Source organism: Podarcis bocagei, assembly GCF_964188305.1.
Source record: "Podarcis bocagei genome assembly, chromosome: 9".
Classification (NCBI taxonomy): domain Eukaryota; kingdom Metazoa; phylum Chordata; class Lepidosauria; order Squamata; family Lacertidae; genus Podarcis; species Podarcis bocagei.
The window spans coordinates 27,612,586-27,638,441 of NC_138134.1; the positions used below are offsets into that span (position 1 = coordinate 27,612,586).

At 46.1% G+C, this 25,856-nt stretch overlaps 1 protein-coding gene across 1 annotated transcript; it reads right to left on the minus strand.

Annotated features, from left to right (window-relative positions):
* Positions 1-4,331: 4,331 nt before the first annotated feature.
* Positions 4,332-25,856, minus strand: LOC308595052 (cytochrome P450 4V2-like). Its single transcript, XM_081208922.1, has 11 exons — positions 25,612-25,856; positions 21,676-21,788; positions 19,170-19,255; positions 18,469-18,659; positions 17,191-17,260; positions 16,534-16,660; positions 16,135-16,326; positions 8,364-8,466; positions 7,037-7,171; positions 6,747-6,926; positions 4,332-4,894 (listed from the first exon to the last, which is right to left on the minus strand). Exons 1-11 carry the CDS (start codon positions 25,820-25,822, stop codon positions 4,722-4,724), a joined length of 1,581 nt encoding a protein of 526 aa, XP_081065048.1. The 5' UTR covers positions 25,823-25,856; the 3' UTR covers positions 4,332-4,721.

Sequence of the window (25,856 nt, forward strand, 5' to 3'; positions counted from 1 at the left end):
ATCAGGTCCAGTGAAAGAAAACATGCTCATAGTTAAGAAATCTCATCTGTCCAAAGGTTTCATAGGGCTTAAAAGACTATTGTGTGACTTAGAAATATCTACTTATGTAAACATTTGGGATAGATAGTAACCTTTACCCTAGCTCCAAAAAGCTAGCAGAGTACGCCCAGTGCCAGGAACATCATGCACCAGAATCCATTTAATCTCCCATCTCTCTACAGATATTAAAAATTACTTAGGCTAGGTATGAAGATGGTATCTCCAGTTTCGGCTGCCATGTGTCATGGGTGCTACTGCACTAACTAGGGCAGGGCAAGAGTGGCAGTGGATCATCTCCGACCAAGGAACTCTTGTTCATTGCCCAGCTCTGGAAGGCACTCATACAGCAGTGAGATGTGGAGCTGTGTATGATGAATCTTTCTATCTTTGTGCATATAAAAGTCTCACCACTGTGGTCATGTGTTGAAATAACGTTCCATAGTCCTTTTCTAACTGTATATCCATTATTCTTAGCAGGAAAAGTTCCGGTTTCAGTTGAATGTTAACTTTTAAAATCTTCTGTATCAATGTATGTATTTGCATCCAATATTTCTTAGGGTGTTGTTTTTTTTACAATTCCACCAGGCATGATAAAATGTCCCTTCATATTCTTCCCACAAATAATTGCAACACCTTTGCACATTCTAAACAAATTCACCTGAGTTAGAAAGCGTCAATACATCTATCTATATCTATATCATCTCTATCTCTATCTCTATCTCTATCTCTATCTCTATCTCTATCTCTATCTCTATCTCTATCTCTATCTCTATCTCTATATCATCTATATCATCTATATCTATATCTATATCTATATCTATATTTATATCTATATCTATATCTATATCTATATCTATATCTATATCATCTATATACCATAGCACAATGTAAATCTTAGCCCTTTCATCCAACTTTGATCTCTCTGCTAGTTGTAAATGAGATAACCACTGGAATCTATAACCTTCCATTGTTAACCATTCCCTTGTTTTAATTTTACAGTCTTATTGACTCCACTCTAATAGCTCTTGATAAGTCAACCCCAAGGGTCAGCAAACTTTTTCAGCAGGGGGCTGGTCCACTGTCCCTCAGACCTTATGGGGGGGCCAGACTATATTTTTTTTGGGGGGGAATAAGAACTGATTCCTGTGCCCCACAAATAACCTAGAGATGCATTTTTAATAAAAGCACACATTCTACTCATATAAAAACATGCTGATTCCTGGACCATCTGCTGGCCGGATTTAGAATGTGATTGGGCTGGATCCAGCCCCTGGGGCTTAGTTTGCCTACCCATGGTCAACTGTTTCCCTATCGCCTCTTTTCTATATCGGCTCTGGATCCATTCCATTCCGGCTTCCGCTCTGGTCATGGGACCGAGACAGCTCTGGTCGCCCTAACAGATGATCTCCGCAGGCAGCTGGATCAAGGTGGGTCGGGGCTGCTGATTCTTTTAGAGCTGTCGGCAGCCTTTGACATGGTCGATCACAAACTCCTGGACCACTGCCTCACTGACATGGGGATCCAGGGCACAGTCCTTCAATGGCTGCACTCGTTTCTCTCTGGTCGGGGACAGAGGGTGGCACTTGGGGGGGGGGACCTGTCGTCAAGCCAGTCCTTGCTGTGTGGAGTGCCACAGAGTGCAATACTCTTCCCAATGCTTTTCAACATCTTTATGTGCCCCCTTGCCCAGCTTGTCCAGAGTTTTGGTTTGGGCTGTCATCAGTATGCTGATGACACCCAACTCTATCTGTTGATGAATGGCCGTCCTGACACACTGATCAGATTTTTGGAAGCTGTGGCTGGATGGTTACGTGGGAGCCGGTTGAAGTTAAATCCTTTGAAGACAGAGGTCCTTTGGCTGGGTCGGGACGATATGGGATTGGGGGGCAACTCCCATCTCTTGCGGGGGTGCAGTTAGTGCCAGCACCATCCATTAAGAGTTTGGGTGTAATCTTCGACACCTCCCTTTCCATGGAGGTGCAGATTGCAGCTATAATAAAGGCGGTGTTTTTTCATCTCCGCCAAGCTAAGCAGTTGGCTCCTTACCTCTCTTGCCCTGACCTAGCCACTGTGATCCACGTGACGGTCACCTCCAGACTTGATTATTGTAACTCACTCTACGTAGGGCTGCCCTTGAGACTGACCCAGAAACTCCAGCGGGTGCAGAATGCTGCGGCGAGACTCCGTACGTGGTATGTCCCACGAAGGACTTTGTGGTCTTCATACAAAAACATCTTGGAGGTCCCAGGCCACAGGGAGGTTAGGCTGGCCTCAACCAGAGCCAGGGCTTTTTTGGCTGCGGCCCCGATCTGGTGGAACGCTCTGTCACAAGAGACTACGGCCCTGCGGAACTTGATATCTTTCCGCAGGGCCCGCAAGACAGAGCTGTTCCACCAGGCCTTTGGCCAAGGTACAGTCTGACCCCCTCCTTTGGTAATCCTCATAGAATTCTAGCCCAGTAGTTGTCATTACTTTGATTCTGAATTGATTTTAGAATGTATTGCAATTAATAGATTGTGATTTTATGTAAACTGTGTTACTTTTACTGTTGTTAGTCGCTCTGAGCCCGGCTTTGGCTGGGGAGGGCAGGATATAAAAAAAATATTTATTTATTTATTATTATTATTTAAGAAGCTTATTGTGGTGAAATCCATGAAGGTGTCTTTGTACATAACCTAGATTCATATCTATTCCAGATTCTTAATACGGCACATTTAATGAAGTGATTTTTGAGATTCACATTAAGTTTATCATACCACAAATACCCATGCCAATCAAACGTTAAATCATGTCCTCCCAGTTCCAAGTGTGTTTTATTTTTCAGTGTCACCCAATACTTTATCCACACTAAGCAACAAGCGGCAAAACACAAATTCAACTCAGGTATGCCTAATCCTCCCCTTTCCTTTGCATCTTGCAATACAGTCCTACCTGGGTTGACCAACGCTTTGTGACTCAAATGTTTTGGCTCCCAAACTTTCTGCAGCCAATCGGAAGCTGTGCCTTGGTTTCCAAACATTTTGGAAGTCGAACGGATTTCCGGAACAGATTCCGTTTGACTTCCAAGGTACCACTGTACTTTAATTTTAACCCGTGGTTTCTTCCTGTGCCATAAAAACAAATAAAAACTTTTTGCCATTGTTTAAATGATAAATCATTAGTCAAAAATTTTGAAATAAAAACCTCATTCTAGGCAAAACATTCATCTTTATCACTGAGATTCTACTCAATGACAATTTTATCAGCTCCCATCTTGACCTGTGTTTTTTTTATTTCAGTCCATGTCTTAACATAATTATTTTGAAACAACATACAATTCATATTTGTCATAGTAATACCCAAATATTTTACTCCGCCCCCAATTTGAAACCCTTTCTTCTTCATCAAAACCTTCTGATCGTCTGTTGACATGTTCCTTGTCAATATTTTCATTTTCTGGTGAGTAACCTATAAGCCTGCTAACATACCAAATTCATTTAGCTCAACCATAAGAATATTCATTCCCTGTCGCAGATTTTCCAAAACTAACATGACACTTGAAGACATCTGAAGGCAGCCTTGTTTAGGGAAGTTTTTATTGTTTTATTTTGCTTTTAATTCTGTTGGGAGCCACCCAGAGTGGCTGGGGAAACCCAGCCAGATGGGCAGGGTATAAATATATTATTAGTATTATTACATGAAGTCATCATTATAAGTTTCTTTTCTTATCTTTACTCCCATAATTCTCTCATCTTATCTAATGTCTCTAAGCAAGACTTCCAAGACCAGGATGAAAAGTAGCAAGGGAAATGGACACCCTTGCCTTGTCCCCTTCTGTGTCTCAAAGGGTTTTTATCAGGTCCCTATTAACATTTATCTAGACTATCTGGAAGTATAAATCGATTTTACCCATTTAATAAAGTTATCTCCAAAGTTCATATCTTGCAATACTCTAAACAAAACAAAAATACCCATTTCAAAGGCTTTCTCTGCATCCAAAAATACCGAAACAGCTTGCCTCTCACTATGAAAATTCAGATATTCCAAAATATCAAACACATTTCTGGCATTATCTTTTAGGCAGAAATCCACATTGATTATGATGATTGAGAACCTGTAAAACCGTTCTTAATATTTTGGACAAAATTAATAACTTATAATCACTGTTCAATAAACAAATAAGTTGATAGTTTTTCACTAATGTCAAATCTTGAGCTTCTTTAGTTAAATGTTTCTGTGAAGCCTTTGAGTACTAGGTGGTCCTAATCCCATCTTGGTCCATGACAGCCAATAAGAAAAGATTGCTCTGGTGCTCAGGAGTAATTTCATTCATACTTTCAATTTTTATTATTATAGTCATACATCCTTAAAATATATACTTCAGTATCTATATTTCCCTACTTATGTGCATAAATAATGAATAAAGGAGTTTTAAAGAATAAAACAAATTGCTCATTTTCTTTAGGATAAGAAAAATCAGCTAGTGCAACCTAGGTCGAAGCCTAAGAATTACAAAGTCATTTGGAATATCCTATCAATTGAACAAGCATCACTTTCTGCATTGCAGTTGCTGACTTTTTTAAAGGCAACAGCAGAATTTTGGTTAACAAAAAGAAGTCCTAGTAGGGTTGGGCAGTCTGAAATGTCCTGCTGTGAAAATCAAGTGTTTCTTCTCAAGTAGTCCAAATGCAGTGTTTCTTATTTTAAGAGCCAGAAGACGATCTCCTTTTCAACTGAATCCAGATGCCTTTATTTGGACGAAGAATCAGTTCTCCTACAGGGCCGAGTTGATCACGTTGCTGTGTACTTTTAACACTAAAGCGCCGTAGAATGGTGGCTAAAATAGCCTTTTCTTCCATCTGTGCAAAGCGCTGACCTGCAGAGGGGTTGCAAAGCAATGACAAGATACAATTAGCCAGAGAAATACAGTAGTACCTCAGGTTACAGCCGCTTCAGGTTACAGACTCCACTAACCCAGAAATAGTACCTCGGGTTAAGAACTTTGCTTCAGGATGAGAACAGAAAATGTGCAGCGGCGGCACAGCGGCAGCAGGAGGCCCCCTTAGCTAAAGTATTGTCTCAGGTTTAGAACAATTTCAGGTTAAGAACGTTCCTCCAGAATGAATTAAGTTCTTAACCCGAAGTACCACTGTAATATTGTACATATTTATTATTATTCAGTATGAGCCATGTGACACTGAGGTCAGTTTCATTAAAAATAATTGAACACTTTTCTATACTTATACAGATGGTGATGGATTTACAGCCACTGGCGGGAGTGAGTGAAAAACTGGAAGGGGTGGATTAATAGTGTAGAAATAACCTTTAGATCCAGGTACAACTGTGCTATACATTGGAAAGTGAAGACAAGATAGAGTTAACTAGAGCAATAATATGTATTTATTATGATGTTTTAGCACATTTTTAATATTATGTTGGAAGCCGCCCAGGGTGGGCGGGGTATAAATAAATTTAGTAGTAGTAGTAGTAGTAGTAGTAGTAGTAGTAGTATTGCCACATGACACTGAGGTCAGGCTGTCAAATTAATTTAAGAATTATTAAACACTTTTCTATAATTATTCAGATGTTTACTCAAAATTACCAAGAAGGTAGTATGGGGGGGTGTATATAAAGCCACTGGAAGGAGTGTGTGAAATGCTTGAAGAGGTTTAGCATCATAAAATCATAGAATTGTAGAGTTGGAAGGGACCCTGATGGTCATCGAGTCCAACCCCCTGCAATGCAGGGATGTCAGCTAAAGCATCCATGACAGAAGGCCATCCAATCTCTGCTAAAAAACGAAACTCCAAGGAAGACGATTCCACTCCCTCTTGTGGGGAGTCTGTTCCACTGCCAAACAGCTCTTACTGTTCTTCCTTATGGATAGACATAATCTCCATTCATATAACTTAAACTCAGGTACATTCACTTCAGTCACTTACTGTTCTCAAGAGTGGTTTAACAATTTGTCGCTCTGCCTAGGGAACTTGGAACTATAGCTCTCTGGTGGAAACAGAGGTTTCCTGACAACTCTTAGACTCCTTAACAAAGTACAGCTCCCAGGATTCTTTGGGAGAAGCCATCACCATTTAAGATGGTGTAACATTGCTTTAGATGTGCAGTGTTGCTGGGGCTTTAGTAGATTACATAATCTTTCAGCTTTGCTGTTGGATAATCATCCCCTTTAGACAGCTTCTGCTACTGACTCATTACCCGCCCCCTTTTCCTTTCTAGAGCAATGGAGAAGGTGGAAGGCCTCACTGGGCAATAGCAGGACCACAGCTGGTCAAAGGGCACCGATTTGCCATCCTCTAGGACTGTCTGCCTGAGGCAATTACCTCAGGTTGTCTAAAGCTAGGGCCAGCCCTGACAACAACAATACATTTGTAGGCCTTGCTCTAAGTACAGTGGTACCTTGGGTTAAGAACTTAATTCGTTCTGGAGGTCCGTTCTTAACCTGAAACTGTTCTTAACCTGAGGTACCACTTTAGCTAATGGGGCCTCCCACCACGCGATTTCTGTTCTCATCTTGAAGCAAAGTTCTTAACCCAAGGTACTACTTCTGGGTTAGCGGAGTCTGTAACCCGAAGCATCTTTAGCGTGAAGAGTCGGTAACCTGAGGTACCACTGTACTATGACAAAAATCTCCCTTTGAAAGTTCAGTAATGGAAACATACTGTGCTCTGGAGTTCTGAAGAGATAGAAATTTTCTTTATTCTCATACATACCAATACAATTCCTGGGCCCAGCAGAGAAAGGTACATATGCATATGGGTGCCTCCCAGCTGTGTTCTCAGGGAAAAATCGCTCAGGTCTGAATTCCTCAGGGTCTGGGAAGACTTCAGGGTCTCTATGCAGTGCATAGGGCACAATTATGACATCAACCCCTTTTGGTGCCTTAAACCCTCCTGCCAAAGAAGAAGAGATATTTGTTAGTCTCTTCTTCCAGAAGCACCCCCAATAGTACTAAGCTTATAGTCACAGTGCATCAAAGCATTAACCAACCTGAATTACTTACTTATGTAACATTCCTCACTCAGTGTACGGGCAAAAAATGGAACAGAAGGAAAGAGGCGAAGAGCTTCTTTAATAACACAATCCAGATACCGTAGTTGCTTCAAATCGTCCATGGTAACATAACGATCGGAGTCCCCTGAGAATAAACGTGTGTTATTCAGACACCTATTTTAAATTATGGTGGAGCAGGAGGCATTGTGGGGTCTAACCCACTAACCGCCATAAATCATTTCTGTGCTTATGCTTAGAACCAGCTCATCAGGGCTTCCTTTTTGCTGGCATAAGGTCTGACCACACTAGAGCTGCAAAGACCACAGCACAAAAAAGCATGAGGTCTGGCTCCTGACTCCAGAATAGCTTTTTTGTCAGCAGAAGACATTGCTAGCCTCTGAGAGGCCACTAGAGGACAGCACTTCCAAGCATTCATAACTCTCCTTAGCCAGCAAAATAAAAACCATATTTTTGTTTTAAGCTTCAATTCTTTCCTAGGTGGTCCCTTTTAAGAGAGTTAAAGCAGTGCAGCATCATTGTCCAGTAAAGTGACAGGATGCAATGCATCAAAGATTGAACCTGCAGAATGTTACCTGGGAGCCCTTGATGTGCAGGCCAAGACAGTGCAGCCAATACCTAAAAGGTGTAATGTTTGGAGCTGGAGAGGAGATTGGCCTAAGCACTGGACCTTCTGGCTGAGGTTGAAGGGAACTGGAGTTCTAGGAAAGTCTGCAGGACCATAGTTTCCCAACCTGATTTAGAACAGGGATGGGGAACTGGATCCGACCAGGAGGCCAGACCCTTAATCTTCTCACCACCTCACCACTGGTCAATTTGGGTTGGGCTGCCCACCTTTCAGAATTCACAAGGGCTTGCTGTAACCTGCAATCAACTGCAATGGCAGTTACAGGAATCCCCTTTGAGGTCTACTTGCAAATATGCTTTGGATCCAAACCACTTTTGCAACCAGACTTTTTTCCTCAGCAGCCATTGTTGTTCAGCTGATGGCCACCGATGGAGAAACCCCTTGCATGCTTGGGAACGCCTTAGGACAGTTAATCCCAGTGGTCATTCACCCTTTAAGATGCCAGTTGTCCTCTTGTAACCACATCCACCTCAGCTCCAGTCTCAAAGTCACAAAGGACATCAGGTGTGGGGCAGGTGGGTGTGGTTTGGTGAAAACAGCCTCATGGGCCAAACTGGGATCTGCACTTGTGGCCCAGAGGTTCCCCATCTCTGTGTTAGAGGAATTATGCGACATTTATGAGCATTTACTTAGATAAACACCTGTATACCACATTTGCCCAGGTTCACTCCCAGAGGAAAGGAAAACTCACCAAAAATTTCATCCAGTTCACGGTGAACTTTTCTTTGGACTTCTGGATCACACCCAAGCAAGTAAATGCACCAATTCATGGCAGCAGCGGTAGTATCATGACCCTTGGAAGAAAGAATTAAATGTCTAACGTTTTATCACACACACAAAAGAAATCTCAGCTGCTGGCCCTTTCCAGGACCTGAACAAAATATTTCAAATCCTCTAGCACCCACAACCTTTGGTTTTGCACAAATCTAAACTTCTAAGACACCAGCCACATACACAAGAGTGAATATTTCAAAAATTTAAGTGTATAGGCAACAGCAGGTGCCAGGGATTCTTCCAGCTCTGGTCACTACCCATGTGCCAAAGGCAGACTGACACTCCTAAGTCATTCCCATATCTGAAAAGGTCTTCTCAGAATGGTTGATATGTCTACCTAGCTATGTTTTATTGTGTTTTTAATATTTTGTTGGTAGCTGCCTAGAAAGGCTGGGGCAACCCAGTCAGATTGGCTAATACAACAACAACACACACACTGCAACTTTGCTTCTAGGGTGTGACATAATTTTATTTATATCCTGTCCTTCCACTTAAAAAATGAGTCCTCAACATAGCTAACACTCAAAAAACAATCAGAACACATAAAATAATTACAAGCCAGAAAACAAAACAAAGCCCAGAAGCAGCATAGCAGAGCCTTCTCTGTCATGGCCCCAAAACTCTCTCTCTGCAGAGGTGCATCAGATGTTTCCATGTGAGGTAGCCACTGAAGATGCACCTCTTGCCTTGGACATTCAACTGATGAGCTATTATCATTAGGACCCCCCTACATTCCAACTGGGTAGCGCTGTGGGTTAAACCACAGATCCTAGGACTTGCCGATCAGAAGGTCGGCGGTACGAATTCCCATGACGGGGTGAGCTCCCATTGCTTGGTCCCTGCTCCTGCCAACCTAGCTGTTCGAAAGCATGTCAAAGTGCAAGTAGATAAATATGTACCGCTCCGGCGGGAAGGTAAACGGCGTTTCCGTGCACTGCTCTGGTTCGCCAGAAGCAACTTAGTCATGCTGGCCACATGACCTGGAAGCTGTACGCCGGCTCCCTCGGCCAGTAATGCGAGATGAGCGCCGCAACCACAGAGTCGGTCACGACTGGACCTAATATTAGGTCCCTTTACCTTTACCTTTACATTCCAACTGGTATACATATAAACTGGTTTGTTTATATGTATCTATTGGGTTGCATGGGGTGGGGTTGGTTTATTTGCTGTAATGTGCTGTGTTATCCCTTTTTAGATATAAACTGCCCTGGGACTTTACAGTGAAGGGTGGGTGTAGGAGGAGATGAAGAAGTCAACCAGCCATACCAAAATCAACAGAAAGTCCTCTGTACAAAATTGTCTTCCCCAGGTTGCTGAAAGATGAATAGTCGAAGAGGCATGAACAAATACTCCTAGTGGATAGAGTTCCACAACTGGGAGTGGGAGCTAGAAAAATTGCTCTTGTAAGCCCCAAGAAGAAGAAGAAGAAGAAGAAGAAGAAGAAGAAGAGGAGGAGGAGGAGGAGGAGTTTGGATTTGATATCCTGCCTTTCACTCCCTTTAAGGAGTCTCAAAGCGGCTAACATTCTCCTTTCCCTTCCTCCCCCACAACAAACACTCTGTGAGGTGAGTGGGGCTGAGAGACTTCAAAGAAGTGTGACTGGCCCAAGGTCACCCAGCAGCTGCATGTGGAGGAGCGGAGACGCGAACCCGGTTCCCCAGATTACGAGACTACCGCTCTTAACCACTACATCGCACTGGCATCCACAAAAATACTGCAAGAGGGTGCAAAGCAGGACTGGTGAGGGGCATTGTTTGGAGAGTCATGAACCCCTGACAGAGGGGTTTGCATGGACAAGATTTGGCCCACAGGCTTGAAGGTCCTCATTTCTCTTTGAAATGACCAGCTGTGGTCAGAATTATTATCCCCATACTGTAGTTACTGGCCTAAATGAGACTGAGTTGTCTACATCCAGCTAGGAAAAAGATTCAAACCGGAGATTTCCTGAGTTCTGGAAGTCACTTACTGTCAGGGAACTGCCATCGGAGGAACAGGTGGGGAGAGGGCTCACGGAGGCTGGGAGGGACTCAGCAGCGGAAGCAGGGGCCAGCAGGGGGAGAGATGGGTCTCTGGAGGAAAGTCTCACGAAGGCTGAGAGAGACGCAGCAGCTAAAGCAGGAACTAGCAGGGAAAGGGGAGGATCTCTGAGGGAAAGCGAGCAAGAGGGAGGGCTCAGGGACACGTCCAGCGAGAACAGTGGGGAGGTGTCAGAAGCTCCCATAGGGAGACCCATTCCTCGCCGGAAGCTGTCACGTCGTGAGTCCAGAAGACGTGTTTCCGTTAAGGAGCTTCTATGCTGGAAGCGCTTCCGAAAACAACCACTGTCGGAATCTGCAAGTGACTAGGGCAGACATGTCTGAGGAGCTCTGTCACACACAGAGGTTTGTGGAGTTGCACAAACTCTGAGGGACCACGATTTTACGCACAAGCAGCCCACCATCCCATCACAGCATTCCGACAGTCTTTGTAAGCTGCCTGTGCAGGAGAAGGCATCATGAGCGACCCAGCCGGAACCAGAGAGACAGGGGTTGGAGCGGGTCCAAGCTTGGAAGAAAGGTACCGAGCGTTGGAAATCCAACTGGCGCTGCAGACGGCGAGGCTTGAGGAGAGAAGGGCTCAGGATGCAGACAAGAAGGGGAGAGCCACCCAGTTCACCAGAAAGGTACCAGGATTGGTGCAGAAGTTTGGGGGGGACCCCAAGGACTACCATGCCTTTAGAACAGAGATGCAATATGCCCTCAATGTGCAGTTTGATGAATTCCCTGACGAGGAATCGCGAGTGGCTTTTGTGATTGGGCATCTTGAAAAAGGGGCGAGGGACTGGGTTAGACCCCTGATGGCAATGCACAATGACGTCCTAAAGGACACCATGAAGTTCTTTCGTGCAATGGATCTCATGTTTTCCAGCGATATTGAGGAGGGAGTGGTGCGCAGACAGCTAATGGCTTGCAAGCAGGGAAGCCGATCTGTCCGTGAGTACTGGACTGAGTTCACCATGCTGGTTCACAGATTGGGGTGGGATTTATCGGCGGCGCCCATTCAAATGCTATTTGAAGAAGGCCTTGCTTCGGCTGTGAAAGACGAACTTTCCCGGGGTCCTAGGGCGGATTCTATGGATCAGCTGACTAAATCTGCGCTGACCATAGGAGCGCGCCAGGAGGCGAGAGCTTTGGAGAGGCGGGAAGGGAAGGGGGAACGCTGGAAGGAGTTCCGCATTCCTGATATTCCAGAGACAACTTTCCCGCCGGCAGAGCCGATGGAAATCGGAACAGCGCGCGCGCAGTTTCAAAGCCCAGTGAGGGGGGAAAGAAGGAGGGAAAAGGCGCCCGGAAATGCTATCTCTGCCAACAGCCAGGTCACTTTGCCAGAGTCTGCCCCCAGAGGAAGGAATGGCAAGGGATGGTGGGAGCTGTTGAGGGAAGAGAGGAGGAAAAACCGGAGCAGGTAAAAGCCAACGCCTGGTTGCCACAGTCGGGGCACAGCAGCCAGGCCAAAGAGCAGTGAAAGTGCCCATGCCAGAAGCTCCTCAACCTGCCCTAGTGATTGAAGTGTCGCTAGAGCTGCAAAATGGACACCCCCTAAAGATAAAGGCGCTGTTGGACTCAGGCAGCTCCTGCAATTTCATGAGCAAAGAGTTTGCAGCTGAACACCAGATACAGACTATCCCTTTAAGCAACCCCCTGCAGGTGACCACGATCGATGGCAGGGAGTTGTTGGGAGGAGAAGTCAGCTTGCAGACCGTACCAATGATAATGAAGGTGGCAAGGCACACAGAACTGATAGCGTTTAATGTGGCCACCTTGGGAGGAGCTCCTATTATTTTGGGGATGAGCTGGCTAGCGTTACATGATCCGCTGGTGGGCTGGCATCAGAGAGTGGTTTCCTTTGGTTCAGCACATTGCTTAGAACACTGCAAAGGGGGAAAGGGTTCAGCAGGGGCCCAAGCCACCCTAGCAGGGACGGAAGTAATGGAGAAGGTGAAGGTACCACCACAATACGCAGATCTCAGCGATGTGTTCAGCGAGAAGGAAGCTGACCAACTACCCCCGCATAGGCCCTTTGACTGTCAAATCAATTTACTCCCTGGGGCACAGCTTCCTGTAGGCAAGTTGTATGCCATGTCAGGCAGAGAAATGCAGGAGCTAAGAGAGTTCATTGACAAGAACCTGAAGAGAGGCTTCATCAGAGAGTCCAAAGCAGTGGGAGGTAGCCCAGTGTTTTTTGTGGATAAAAAAACACACGGACAAGCCGAGACTTGTGTGTGACTTCAGGGCGTTAAACGCAGTGTCAGAACCCTTGGCTTTCCCTATGCCCAGGATTGACGACATTTTGACCAGGGTGCGGAAGGGAAAGATTTTTACAAAGCTGGACCTAAGGGGGGCGTACAACCTGATACGTATAAGGAAAGGGGATGAATGGAAAACCACCATGTTCACCCCTTTGGGGGCATTTGAATATCTCGTGATGCCATTTGGCTTACAAGCAGGCTCGGCGTGCTTCCAATCGTTTATGAACCACGTACTGGGGCCTTTGCTTTACAAGAATTGTGTGGCCTTCCTAGATGACGTGTTGGTGTATTCTGAGAATGAGGAGCAGCATGTGAGAGACGTCAGAGAAGTGTTGAGCAGGCTGCAAGCCAACAGGCTGTGGGTGAAACTGGAGAAGTGTCAGTTTCATACCAAGGAGGTGGAATTCCTGGGGTACCGCCTGTCAGACAAGGGATTGGCCATGGATCCCGGCAAGGTCCAGGCAGTGCTGGAATGGAAAACACCCAAAACCAAGAAGGATGTGCAGAGGTTCCTAGGGTTTGGGAACTTTTATCGTAAGTTCATCTGAAACTTTGCACACCTGACGGCGCCCATTACGGACTGTCTCAGCAGTAAGAAGAAATTTGTTTGGACTGAGGAGGCGGAGCGAGCTTTTGAGGAACTGAAAAGGGTCTTCGCCTCTGAAGGACAACTTCTGCATGTGGATTTACAAAAAAAGATGAGAGTCGAAACAGACGCATCAGACAGAGCCATAGGGGCGGTGCTTCTTCTGCAGCCAGGGAAGGAGGAGTCAGAGTGGAGACCGTGTGCCTTTTTTTCGCGAAAGCTGAACAAATCCGAGAGGAACTACACGGTGTACGACCGAGAACTTCTTGCTATTCATGAGGCTTTCCGGAGATGGAGGCACCTGCTAATTGGTGCACAACATAAGGTGCAAGTGTGCACTGACCATAAGAACCTAGAGTATTGGAGAACGGCGCGAGTGCTCAACCAACGGCAGTTGAGATGGGCCCAGGAGTTCTCCAAATTTAACTTTGAGATTTGTTACGTGCCAGGCCCAGAGAACGTTAGGGTGGACGCTCTCTCATGCAAACCTGAATATTTGGAGGGGGAGGGAGCACCCGAAGAAAGACATGTCATTCCAGAGGACCGCTGGGTGTGTGGGGTGGCATTGGTGGGGCAAAGGGAACTGGTAGAGGGAACGGTGCATGATGAATACGCCCAGGACAAACTCAGGGGTCTCAGGAGGGCGGGAGACAAACCCGGGGGTTTTGAGGAGAGAAACAGGGCGTTGTATTACAAGGGAGCGTTATATATACCTGAAGGTGATTTGAGGGAGAAGGTACTCAAGCAACTGCACGATAGCCCCACAGCAGGGCATTTTGGGCAACACAAAACCATGTGGCTGGTTACCAGGGAATTTTGGTGGCCCAAGGTCAGGGAAGATGTGCGGGAGTATGTGAGAGGGTGTGACCAATGCCAGCGAGCCAAGGGGGAGAGGTGAGCACCGGCAGGGTTATTAGAACCACTACCCACACCTGAAAGACCATGGGAAGCAGTGGCAATAGATTTCATGACTGATCTGCCAAAGTCCAGAGGGAAAACAGCCATCATGGTTGTGGTAGACCTGTTAACCAAAATGGCCCACTTTATAGCCTGCTCACATGCTGTCACGGCAGAAGAAACCGCTAAATTGTTTGTAGAAAATGTGTTTAGGTTGCATGGCGCCCCCTTGAGGGTGGTTTCAGACCGTGGGAAACAATTTACTTCCAGGTTCTGGAGGAAGCTCATGAGCTTACTGCATGTAGAGGTCAATTTTTTGACTGCCCGGCATCCTGAAACCAACGGGCAGGCGGAAAGAGCCAATGGCATCCTCCAGCAATATTTGAGGTGTTATGTGAATGACAGAGAGAATGATTGGGTGGAGAAGCTGGCATTGGCAGAATTTGCCTACAACAATGCGGAGAACGTGTCCACGGGGATGAGCCCCTTTTTGGCTAATTACGGGTGCCATCCCCGGGCTTTCCCAGGGGGGGAAGGGGAGAACTGGAGCGTTCCAGCTGCCGAACAGTTCGTAGAAGAAATGGAAGCAATCCATCGCCAGCTCCAACTTAACTTAGACAGGGCCAAGGAGGAATATAAGAGGCAGGCAGACAAAAACAGAAGAGAAGGTGAAACCATTAGGGTGGGGGACCAGGTGTGGCTGTCAACCCAAGGGTTACCATTCAAAGGGGGTTGTAAGAAGTTAAGACCCAAAAGACTGGGCCCATTTGAAGTCACGCAACAGGTCAACCCAGTGGCTTTCATACTCCGCTTACCGAACCACATGAAGCTGCACCCAGTTTTCCACAGGTCGTTGCTGTCACCGTATAAAGGGGACAGAGAAGGGAGGGTCACTCGGGGACCAGCAATGGAGGAAAGGGAACACAGCTACCATGTAGCGGAGATCCTCGATTCCAGGTGGAAGGGAGATCAAGTAGAGTATTTGGTAACGTGGGAAGGGGAACCGGAGTCGGAAAACACCTGGGTCATGGCAGAGGATGTCAATGACGAGGTTTTAATAGAAACTTTTCATCAGAGGTTCCCACGTAAACCTCAGCCAGTGGCGAGGTTCCGGAGGGAATACTTTGCCACCACCGACGAAGAAGAAGAGTTGGAGGGGTTCACAGATTCCGAGGAAGAGGAGGATTCAGCGAGCCGGAACGGCGACCGATGGAGGGAAATGTTCGAGACGTCTGAAGATGAAGAGGATTCTTTTCGGGGTTTTACCTCCTCACCGCCCAGAGGAGAGGGAATGGGCGGGGGTGAAGGGGGTCCTGGAGGGGAGGTGGATGTCAGGGAACTGCCATCGGAGGAACAGGTGGGGAGAGGGCTCACGGAGGCTGGGAGGGACTCAGCAGCGGAAGCAGGGACCAGCAGGGGGAGAGATGGGTCTCTGGAGGAAAGTCTCACGAAGGCTGAGAGAGACGCAGCAGCTAAAGCAGGAACTAGCAGGGAAAGGGGAGGATCTCTGAGGGAAAGCGAGCAAGAGGGAGGGCTCAGGGACACGTCCAGCGAGAACAGTGGGGAGGTGTCAGAAGCTCCCATAGGGAGACCCATTCCTCGCCGGAAGCTGTCACGTCGTGAGTCCAGAAGACGTGTTTCCGTTAAGGAGCTTCTATGCTGGAAGCGCTTCCGAAAACAACCACTGTCGGAATCTGCAAGTGACTAGGGCAGACATGTCTGAGGAGCTCTGTCACACACAGAGGTTTGTGGAGTTGCACAAACTCGTGAGGGACCACGATTTTACGCACAAGCAGCCCACCATCCCATCACACTTACAATGCAAACCTCATACAAGGTTCAATGAGCTCTATGGGGTTTACTCTTGGGTAAATGGGTAGAGTTCTGCAACCTAAACCAGCACTGGGCATTCTATACCTCAAACATGAATGTATCCACTTCCTCTCGGATGTCCAGGTAGCTCAACTTCTTCCCATCGTCATCGGTGGCATTCAGAAGCATATCGAGAAAAGCTCTCCTGACTTTGCGCTTGCTTTGATCACCGTTGCTGACAGCATTGCTTTTATGTTGCTCCTGGTTTTTTAATTCACGAGCTTTTTCTGCAATAACCTTAGATAGCCAAACAAAAAAGCTGTTTATTTTTCAGGTTGCATAATCCAATGTGTGCACTCCCTGCAATGCCAAATAATGCGACGGTTGTCCCCTGAAATAAGTGATGTGCTGGGTCAGTGCACTGTTAAACTGCGATAGATGGATGAATGAATGAAGGGAATCAAACAAACTACAGGCAATAGTAAGGAAAATATAGCAGCTTACATTATCAGTAAAGGTGTGAAGTATCTTTAGGCTCCTGTAATGTTCTCTCCCTTCTTGGAACATGAGGTATAGAAGGTTAGGCCAGAGCCAGGGAGACTTCTGTCTGTGGTGAATCAGATCGCTCATCCTAGGGTAACAAGCAACAATGCTGGATATATTTCTAGGAAAGTACCATAAAGTGCATGAAAGAGCCCAATTTGTTGCTAGTAGGCTGAGCAAATCAGAGTGACATGTAGAGATGCAGAGAAAAGTGATTCACATGTAAAACAGAACCCAGTTTGGGACCTACAGCCACAGCAGTGCCCTGCTCCTCCACTGCAAAGATGCAGTGTGAATGCAGCTTCTATGTGAGCATTCAACCCACATAGAGGCCCTGAATTGTGCTATTCAGCTCCAATGAGGGGCAGGGAGGAAGATCACACAAAGCAGGCCTTTGGAAATTTATCGTGCAGAAGGCTATCTGCATGGTAGAGGAAAAAGACTTTTTCTCCGTGTAGCCCCCAGTAAAAGTTTTTATGGATTAAGGCTCTGCTGCAGAGATGGGGAACCTGTGGCCCTCCTGCTGCTGTTCGACTCCAGCTACCAGCGTCTCTGATTTCTGACAGGCCACTGGTTCACCATCCCTGCTTCTAGAAAGGAGGTCACCTTGACACCTACCTGTAGACAGCTCGGACATACTCGGAATCCTTATTGTGTTGTGCTCCTATGTTCTTGCCCATAGCCGTTTCTAGGAACAGGAGAGAAAGAACTCAATCAAAGAATCATGCTCCTACAAACCAAGAACAGGACATAAAAGGGAGACCTTACTTCGAGTCACACACTGGCCCATCGAGCTCAATGCTGTCTACACTGACTTCCCAGGTTTCAGAGAGAAGTATTTCCTAGACTCATCTGGGGATGCCAGGATATGAACCCAAGGTGCCCTGCATGCAAAGCACTGAACCATATGGTCAAATTGTAGTACTATTGTACTACAGTGGTGCCTCGCTAGACGAAAGGGTTTTTTGGTTTTGCGTTGCTTCGCTAGACGAATTTCCCTATGGGCTTGCTTTGCAAGACGAAAACTTCTTGCGCTTTTTTTTTTAAAGCCACTTGAAGAGGCGCAGTTGCGACGGACTGTGCTTCGCAAGACGAAAAGACCCACGGAACGAATTCTTTTCGTCTTGCGAGGCACCACTGTAATACCACACCTGTGGTCATTGTCTCCTGGGATTCCCTTTTGGTCCCATAGTATGTGTTCTTGTGTCCCAGTCCTGACCTGCATTCGGACTGACTACAAATCAACAGTGATTCAATTTGATTACAATTTGACAATGAACTATTTCCCTTCTCTATGAGTGTAGATCAGAGGTTTCCAACCTTTTTGAGTCCGCGGCTCCCTTGACCAACTACATTCTTTCTGTGGCGCCCCTGTGGGGTTCAGGAGCCCAGTTATGTGATCCCTTGCTTGCAGAGCTGGCAGCCTCTCATGCTTTTTCAAACACCCTCCCTTGTGGAATGTTCCCTCAGCCTTCTCTCTCCCCTCCTGCAGCTGCCGCCCCTGGTCTCTGAGCTGCCCCCCACCCCAAGTATCCCTGGGCAGCCCCAGAGGCACCATTTGCCTGGGGAACTTGTAGCCAGGGCTGCTGTAACCAACAGCCACACAAGCCTTTGGGAGGCAGAGACGTGAGAGGGCATCAGAGGGGAAGAAAAGATGGACGGAGGCCAGTGTTGCCTGCAGTACCCCTGACCATCATTCAAGGCACCCCGGGGTGCCATGGCACACAGGTTCAAAACCACTGGTGTTCTCCACCGTGGATCACTGAATCTGCATTTAAATGAATAACAAGCTATTAACACTGGAAAACAACACTTCTGCTCAATTCTTCCAGAAAATGAGCAGGAATGTTTAAACCTCATTTATTGCAACACTTTGACAGCAACCACAGCACTTACCACAGATTACATCAAGGGCACACAATGTGATGTAGAAAAAGCAATCAAACGGCTCCTTGTCCACATGCATTTCAAGTTTCTGAACAAGGATATTGGCTTGTTCATTCATCACTTCAAGGAAATCTTCTAAAATGGTGAAATGGAAGGTGGGCGTTAACATTTTCCTTCGGGACCGCCATTTGCCCCCAGTGCTGCAAAACAGAAACTTAAATATTATTTTTCTCTATACAAACAAGTCTCAAAATGCACACAAGTCTCAAAATGCATTAATGCCTTCAAGCAGGAGCTGGAACAAAACATTGCAGCATGCAATGCTTCAGTTCACTCTATTCCTCCTTGCCCCCAGCTGGCAATCCTCCCCGCCCCCCAAAAAAACATTTTGTTAAAATGAGTTAGCACAGTTACTAAACAGGAAGAAAATGGAGCAGGACTGCAGCCGAAGCCCCGTCTCCAAAGTCCATATTCAGCACAGCATCTGAAAGGGGCCTCCCACCTGCAGTGAATACCTTTGTGCACGAGGAAGAGCCCTTTTCACATATTCAATAGGGCATGAGGAGGTGGACACATGGAGTTGGAAGCAGAATGTGTTGAGGAGGACTAACAGCTCAACCAGTATTGGACACACCAGCTACACTGTGTTCCAAGGGGTGCAACAAAGGGGTACACTGCACACCCATGTTCCAGGGGTGTATTTTCCTTACCTCGTTAGAAGCCCTGTGCCCAGCCAAGGATGCAGAAACTTGTAAGGATCGGATTTTGTAATATGCTTAGAGCTACTCAATACAACCTGCCAACAGAAGAGATTAAAAAATGTAAATTCTTGACTTTGCCCTCCAATGCTATCTGTTCAACGCTGCCTTTGCTATCTAAAATATATTCTAGTTGAGTTCAAAGTGACAGCTGTTGATTTAGCAGTCTTAGCAGCTCCTTTGCTTTCTCTTTAGATTCCAGAGCTTGATTATGCCCTGATGGTGTGGTACGTCCTGACATCAGATTGGTAATGAAGTATTTAAGATCCTTCTTAACTTCACACTTTAAACCTGTCGCTGGACAAATAAAATCCTTCTAGGATGGGCTGTTGTCTTACACCACCCATAAAACACTCTTAGCAGCTTCTAGAATTCTAATCTACCTCTCAGGAAATCAAAACCAGGCTGCCCTGCCTAGTTTAATCCCACTCTAATAGTTCAACAGTATCTGCCCACAGACAATCCTTTTGTCCAGCATAAGTGGTAGAAACCTTACACCCAGTCATTCCTTGAATCTGGCAGGTGGAATTCTTTTTAATCCCTTTAGCAGCTGCCATTGTCAAAATCCTGCCAAGGAAAAAACCCTCCACCTCCACATGTAAAAAAATACATCCAAACAGATATAATGGAAAATGCATATCACTATAATAGGATTTACTTAAAACAACAACTGAACAAAGATAACAGCACTCTGCTGATGTTTTCAGACTAGTGGATCATTAACAGAATATCTGCATTAAAAACAATCCTCGCGCTGATAGTACAAAATGAAGTTCAAGGCTTTGTACAGCTCAAGCTTTACATAAGCAATTTATCTCACTCCTGTTCTTGGGTTGCAGAAGTGCTTCCAATTTAGCAGGATCCAAGACTAGATCCAGCAACACTGATTATATTTATTAAGAATTAAGTCCTAGCAGCTTCCACAGGACTTACTCCCAGGTAAGAATGCAGAGGACTGGTGCCTTTAATATGCAATTGCATCTGAGTCTTTTCAGAAGTAAGTTCCAAACGGTCCATTCAAGCTTTCTCCCAGGTAAGTGTGCATAGGACAGCGGATGAACCTAAACAGATACCCACTACTGAGCAAGCTCCATTAGAAACAATGGAACTTAAAAGATGGAGAGGTATATAAAGCATGTGATAGAATGGCAACGCTATGGCTGTTGGGTTACGTTTATCTTCATGGGGACATGCTGAGCAAACCCGCCTTGGAAGACGAACAGAGTTTTTAGGTTATCTTCTCCAATGAAAGGCAGCTGACTGAGTTCTCATTCAGACTGCTTTATGAAGGGGGTGGTTTATTTCAAAGGTGCAGCAGCATTCCTCTTTTTTTACAGGAGGTATTCAAGGGTAAGAGGGACATGGGTGGCACTGTGGGTTAAACCACAGAGCCTAGGACTTGCCGATCAGAAGGTCGGCAGTTTGAATCCCCACGACAGGGTGAGCTCCCGTTGCTTGGTCCCTGCTCCTGCCAACCTAGCAGTTCGAAAGCACATCAAAGTGCAAGTAGATAAATAGGTACCAGATGGGAAAGTAAACGGCGTTTCCGTGCACTACTCTGGTTCGCCAGAAGCGGCTTAGTCATGCTGGCCACATGACCCGGAAGCTGTACGCCGGCTCCCTCTGCCAATGAAGCAAGATGAGCGCCACAACCCCAGAGTCGGCCACGACTGGACCTAATGGTCGGGGATCCCTTTACCTTTATTCAAGGGTAAGCAGCACTGTCACCTCTTTGTCGTTGCTGTTAAAAAGTGTGGCACTTACTGTAACAACTTCATGGTGAGTACCGGCACCTATTTTTTTCTAGAATAAAAGCACCATGCAGCAGGATCACATACTGTGATCCACATCCTGTCCCAATGATGGAATTAGGCCTGGGAGGGCTAGCTCCCATCCACACCAAACAATTTTTTCTAAGCCTGATTGCAGTGTGGAAGGCAATTTTCAGAGAGGTGCAGCAGCTGTGGAGGAAAAAGTTAACGCTCCCCATGCATCCTTCCCCTACCCTTTGGGGGGGGTGAAATTACACACATACACCCTAGGAAAACAAACCTTGGGGATGGGATCAGGAACTAAGGGAAACTTGTTTTCCTAAGTCCAATTGCCCCATGGGGAGAAGAGGGGCAAAGAGGGGAAGAGAGAAAATGAGAAGGGGTGTGTGTGTCAGAGAGAGAGAGAATATGCAAATTAACAAGAGAGTAGAAGGATGGAGTGAGAAGCGTATGCGAGAATAGAGGATGGATGACCAAGGTACATGCTTGTGCAATGTGTGTGAATGGATGGTACATGAGAGAATGGGGTGGCTCTGCTCCCACTTTGGCCCTATTCACCATCCTCTTCAGCCCCACCCACCACAGGTATGCATGCACCCCTTGGCAGTTTATTCCCAAGGGAATGTGGCCTTTGGTGGGTAGGAGTTCTCCAGACATGTAGTAAAGACTAAGAATGAGAGACTCACCTCTACGGTTTCTGGATGATATAAGATAATAAAGGGCAGTGGTCCTACCCAGAGCTGTAGCAGTGGAGTATTCCATAACAACGCAGTGTAATCGATCAACTGTTTAAAGAAAGCTGGGTTGGGAGGAAGGAAATGCATCAGGTATGAAAATAAGAAATTCAATATCCCACCTCTATGCTACTTGTTCTCATGAGAATAGCACCTACTCTAAGCAAAGATCAACAACCACATAGCAGGAGGCCCCTCTTCCTAAATTCAGATTGCAAGAGACAAGGGTCTCCTTCTAACCTCCCACTTTCACATCAAGTTTAAATTCATGTAGCACGCTCAATCAGTTCTGGTAAACATCAGAAAGTATAAGAGCACATTTACATTGGCTTACAACTCATCTTAACCATATAAATAACCCCTCTTCATGGCTGATTCCATATAAAGAGGCTCCCCATTGTTAGTGGGTAGTGGGCCCCACTCTGGCACAGCATATAAAATAATCCTTATTTGATCACTGTGACCATGTAATTGAAGAAAGGGACCCAGAAGCAACAGCAAATCAGGTGGCTCAAGAAGTAATAGATCTGTCCTGAATAGAACAGACACCCTTAGTCCTTTAAAATGACGTGAGTGCAATAGATGAGGCAGGAGATGTTGTAGCCCAGCAAAGAGGTCCTGTCATATAGTCTTCTAATGAAAGTCTATATAACTGGCCAGCTGATCCAGCCATGATAGGAGAAGCTACATCTGCACCTCTGCAAATACAGTCCCCATCCTATAACGGAGTATTAACCATGCTTGTAAACGATTTTGCTAAAGCTGATTCAGTTGAAACAGAGGCTGAAACCCCTTCATTGTATGGTGTTTTACATTATCAATGTTTTCTGTTTATGCAAACAGCAGATAATTTATTTCACAGAATGTGGGTGTTGCAAAACAAAGTTCCAGGCCCAAGAGCAACAGCTGGCACTCCAGTTGGGTAAGTGGAGAGGGGGATTTTGACTGGCACTTCACAGTCAGGCTAGCCCTTATTAAAGAAACTGGAGAAAGCGAAAATGATGGATTGGCGGACCATCAAGACTGGGCTCAGTGAGTTCTCTTCAGATTCAGCAACCAAACAATTAAATGACATTTTCCAAGGCTGGAAAAAGAATTCATACATTGTGGCAAATGTGACAAAAGAATGCCACATTTTGTATACAGAGAAGAACAGCAGCAGTTCACATTTCTAAGTTTGGTAGTTGTAAAAAAAAATATGTCTACTACGGTAGGCAGAATATTCAGCATTGCAGAATTGCTCAGGAGGCAAAGAATGTATAAAAGAACACCTTTTTTGAGAGTTGGATAATAATACTTCTAAAATATTCTAACCATACCAATTTACTCAATTCCCAAGATAGATACTTAAAGTATTTGATTTCCTGCTCTTAATGTAGCTACTTTATGTAACATGATCTTAACACACTTTGTTTGGAAACACTTTGATTCACCTAGGAGATTTCATGTAACTATTTTGGAAACCGCAGTGCTTACTTTTAAGTAAAACAGCATTCAGTTGAACTTGCTCCTAAGCCCTTTGCAGGTTCTATGTTTGAAGAAGGAATCTCAACATGAATAGGGGGCTTGAAGCTATATACATATCAGCTCCCTTTCCCAATGCCCCTTTCTATGCACCAGCCTTGTCCACAACATCCCTGACCTCCTCAAATAAAAAAAAAAGAAGCTTCAGGCATGCAGGTTCCTAACCATAGGGAACATTTTTAATGCATTCAACTCACTGTACTGAGAACGTCCTTTAAGACATATCCACTCAATTTAGGAAAACCAAGGTGCAAGAATGTTGAGGTACAGTAAATGAGACCAAAACATAAGAGGGGAAGTTGAACGCAGCAGTCCCATTTTCATTGGGGCCAGTACACAGGGGGATGTTGATGATACTTTCTCTCTCTCCTGGCATCTGTCCGTCTTGGGAGACAATGGAACTGTGCGCCTTCGGGGGTAAAGTCAAACCGTTGGAGAATTACAGCACCTGCTGTGGTTGTAGAGACCAATACAGGAGGGACATGTTTTACTGCAGGCAAGATAGATGAAGGCATCTGATTTTGCTGCTTCAGGTGCACCGTGGCATTTCTCCTCTCTGTGCTCCTCCCAGCAGCTATTCCTCCTCTGGTCACTGCTGTGAATGCATGACATGACTGTCTGTCTCCAGACACTGCAATCATCTACAAGAGATCCCAACACAATGGGGTTGGTGCTGCCAGTCTTCACGTCACGTTTGTAACACAGAGTTGGTCTGCCAATGGGCTGGGTGTCTGTAGAGCAGATTCTTGGGGGTCCTGCCATCTTCCATTCTGTGGACATGACCAAGTCGACAGAGACAGGAGTGCAAACATGCTGGGAACATGGGCCTGGGAGAGCACATGTTTGTTTGAGACTCTGTCCTTCCATGTGACTCCCAAAATATCCCTGATGCAACACACGTGGAAGGCATTGAGGCATCACTCCTGGCAGCTGTAAGCTGCCAATGACTACCTTCCACAAAGCAGTGTGCTCAACATGCAAGCCTGGTAGACCTTCATATTGGTCTTAGACATTAGCATCACATTCTCCAGTAACCTTTGGGAGAGGTGTACCGTTGACATAGCTGCCTTGCCAATATGCTTGTCCAGCTCATGGTCAGTGGAGAGGTTGCTTGTTATGGTGGAACCCAGGCAAACAAAATCACCTACCACTTCAAGCATGTGGCGTGGAGTGCTGGTGATGTTCTAATCCAGGATGGGGAGGCCAAACTCCATGCACTTTCTTCTCCTGTTGCAATTCTCTGTTCAAGAACAATGCCTGAGAGGCCTCTAAGAAAGCTGCGTTCCAATACACAGTTAAGAGACAGCCAGTGCACTAGGTTAGTTCTCACTGGGGCTGGTGGGGCAGAAGGCGGGGAACCCAACTGTAGTTGGAGTCAGAGCCAATGACAGGCAGAGGAAACTCCCTCTACTTTTCCCCTTATCCTCATCCTCCCTGCCTAGAGCATTGTTGGCTGCCCACTCTCCACCTTAGAGCAGATTTATGCCACAAGGTGCCATAGGAAGGCACTGGACATAGTAAAAGATCCATCGCATCCTGGTCACTGTCTCTTCGAGCTCTTGCCGTCGGGACGGAGATACAGGTCGATGAAGACAAGAACGAGTCGTCTTAAGAACAGCTTCTTCTCCAGAGCGATCTCGGCCCTGAATGGGAAGCCCGGACTTTGAAAGTCATCTAATCTCCCTTGCTGTATTATATTGTATTGTTTAATTAGTGTTTTTATGGAGCAGTCAAGTAATTTCGTTGTCCCCGAAGGGGGCAATGACAATAAAGATTTAAAAAAAAAAGTTTTGGAAGAGAAGCCCGGAGACTTATTAGGATACCCCCAATAAATTATTAGAGGGGGCACACCCCCCCCCCAAGTTGGTGGGCATTGCCATTTGAATGATGCGTGCACGCCTTATCTTTTGATCAATTATGTAAGGCTGGGCTTACCTGGGCCCTCCCAATATTTTATTCAAGTTGGCACCCCTGTTCACAAGTGCAGCGTGGAATACAAGAGAAAAGTTTAAAGAATATTAAAGTAAAAACCAGCCTTTCCGGGAAAGCATAAACTCACACATTTGCAGTAAAAAGATGGGTGGCTGCATCTCAGCCACACCTCAAACAAGAACATGACAGTGGGGCATCTCACCTTACTGAAATTAAGAGATACAAGGAAAGATACAGTGCCTGTATCTTTTCTGTGCCTATCCTAGGAAGCGCCGCTCCCTTGTGTATTGTTCGCCGCTTTTAGTATACAAGTTCGATCGACAGACGCTTCTTTCCAAACCTTGAGAAACCAGGCTACTTTCGTTTCCCCCCTCGGAAAACTCTTGCCAAGCTTTGCAGCCGCTCCCCCCCCACCCCCCCGTCGGCCTTTACCTTCCCCACCGCGTTCAAAGAGCAGCGCGTTGCCCAGCAGCGGGTACCAGGGACTGATCCCCGGGATGGGCTTCAGCTCCTTGTATTTCCTGTAATGATCGAGCACCAAGCGGGCGACCCAGACAGTCAGCAGCGTGGCGAGCGCGGCGAGCAGGGCAAGCGCCCAGGAGAAGAGCCGCGCGCCCTCCGGAGCCAGCGCCCAAAAGCCCATCGTCGCCGAGCGCGGACGGCGTCGCTCTGCTCCG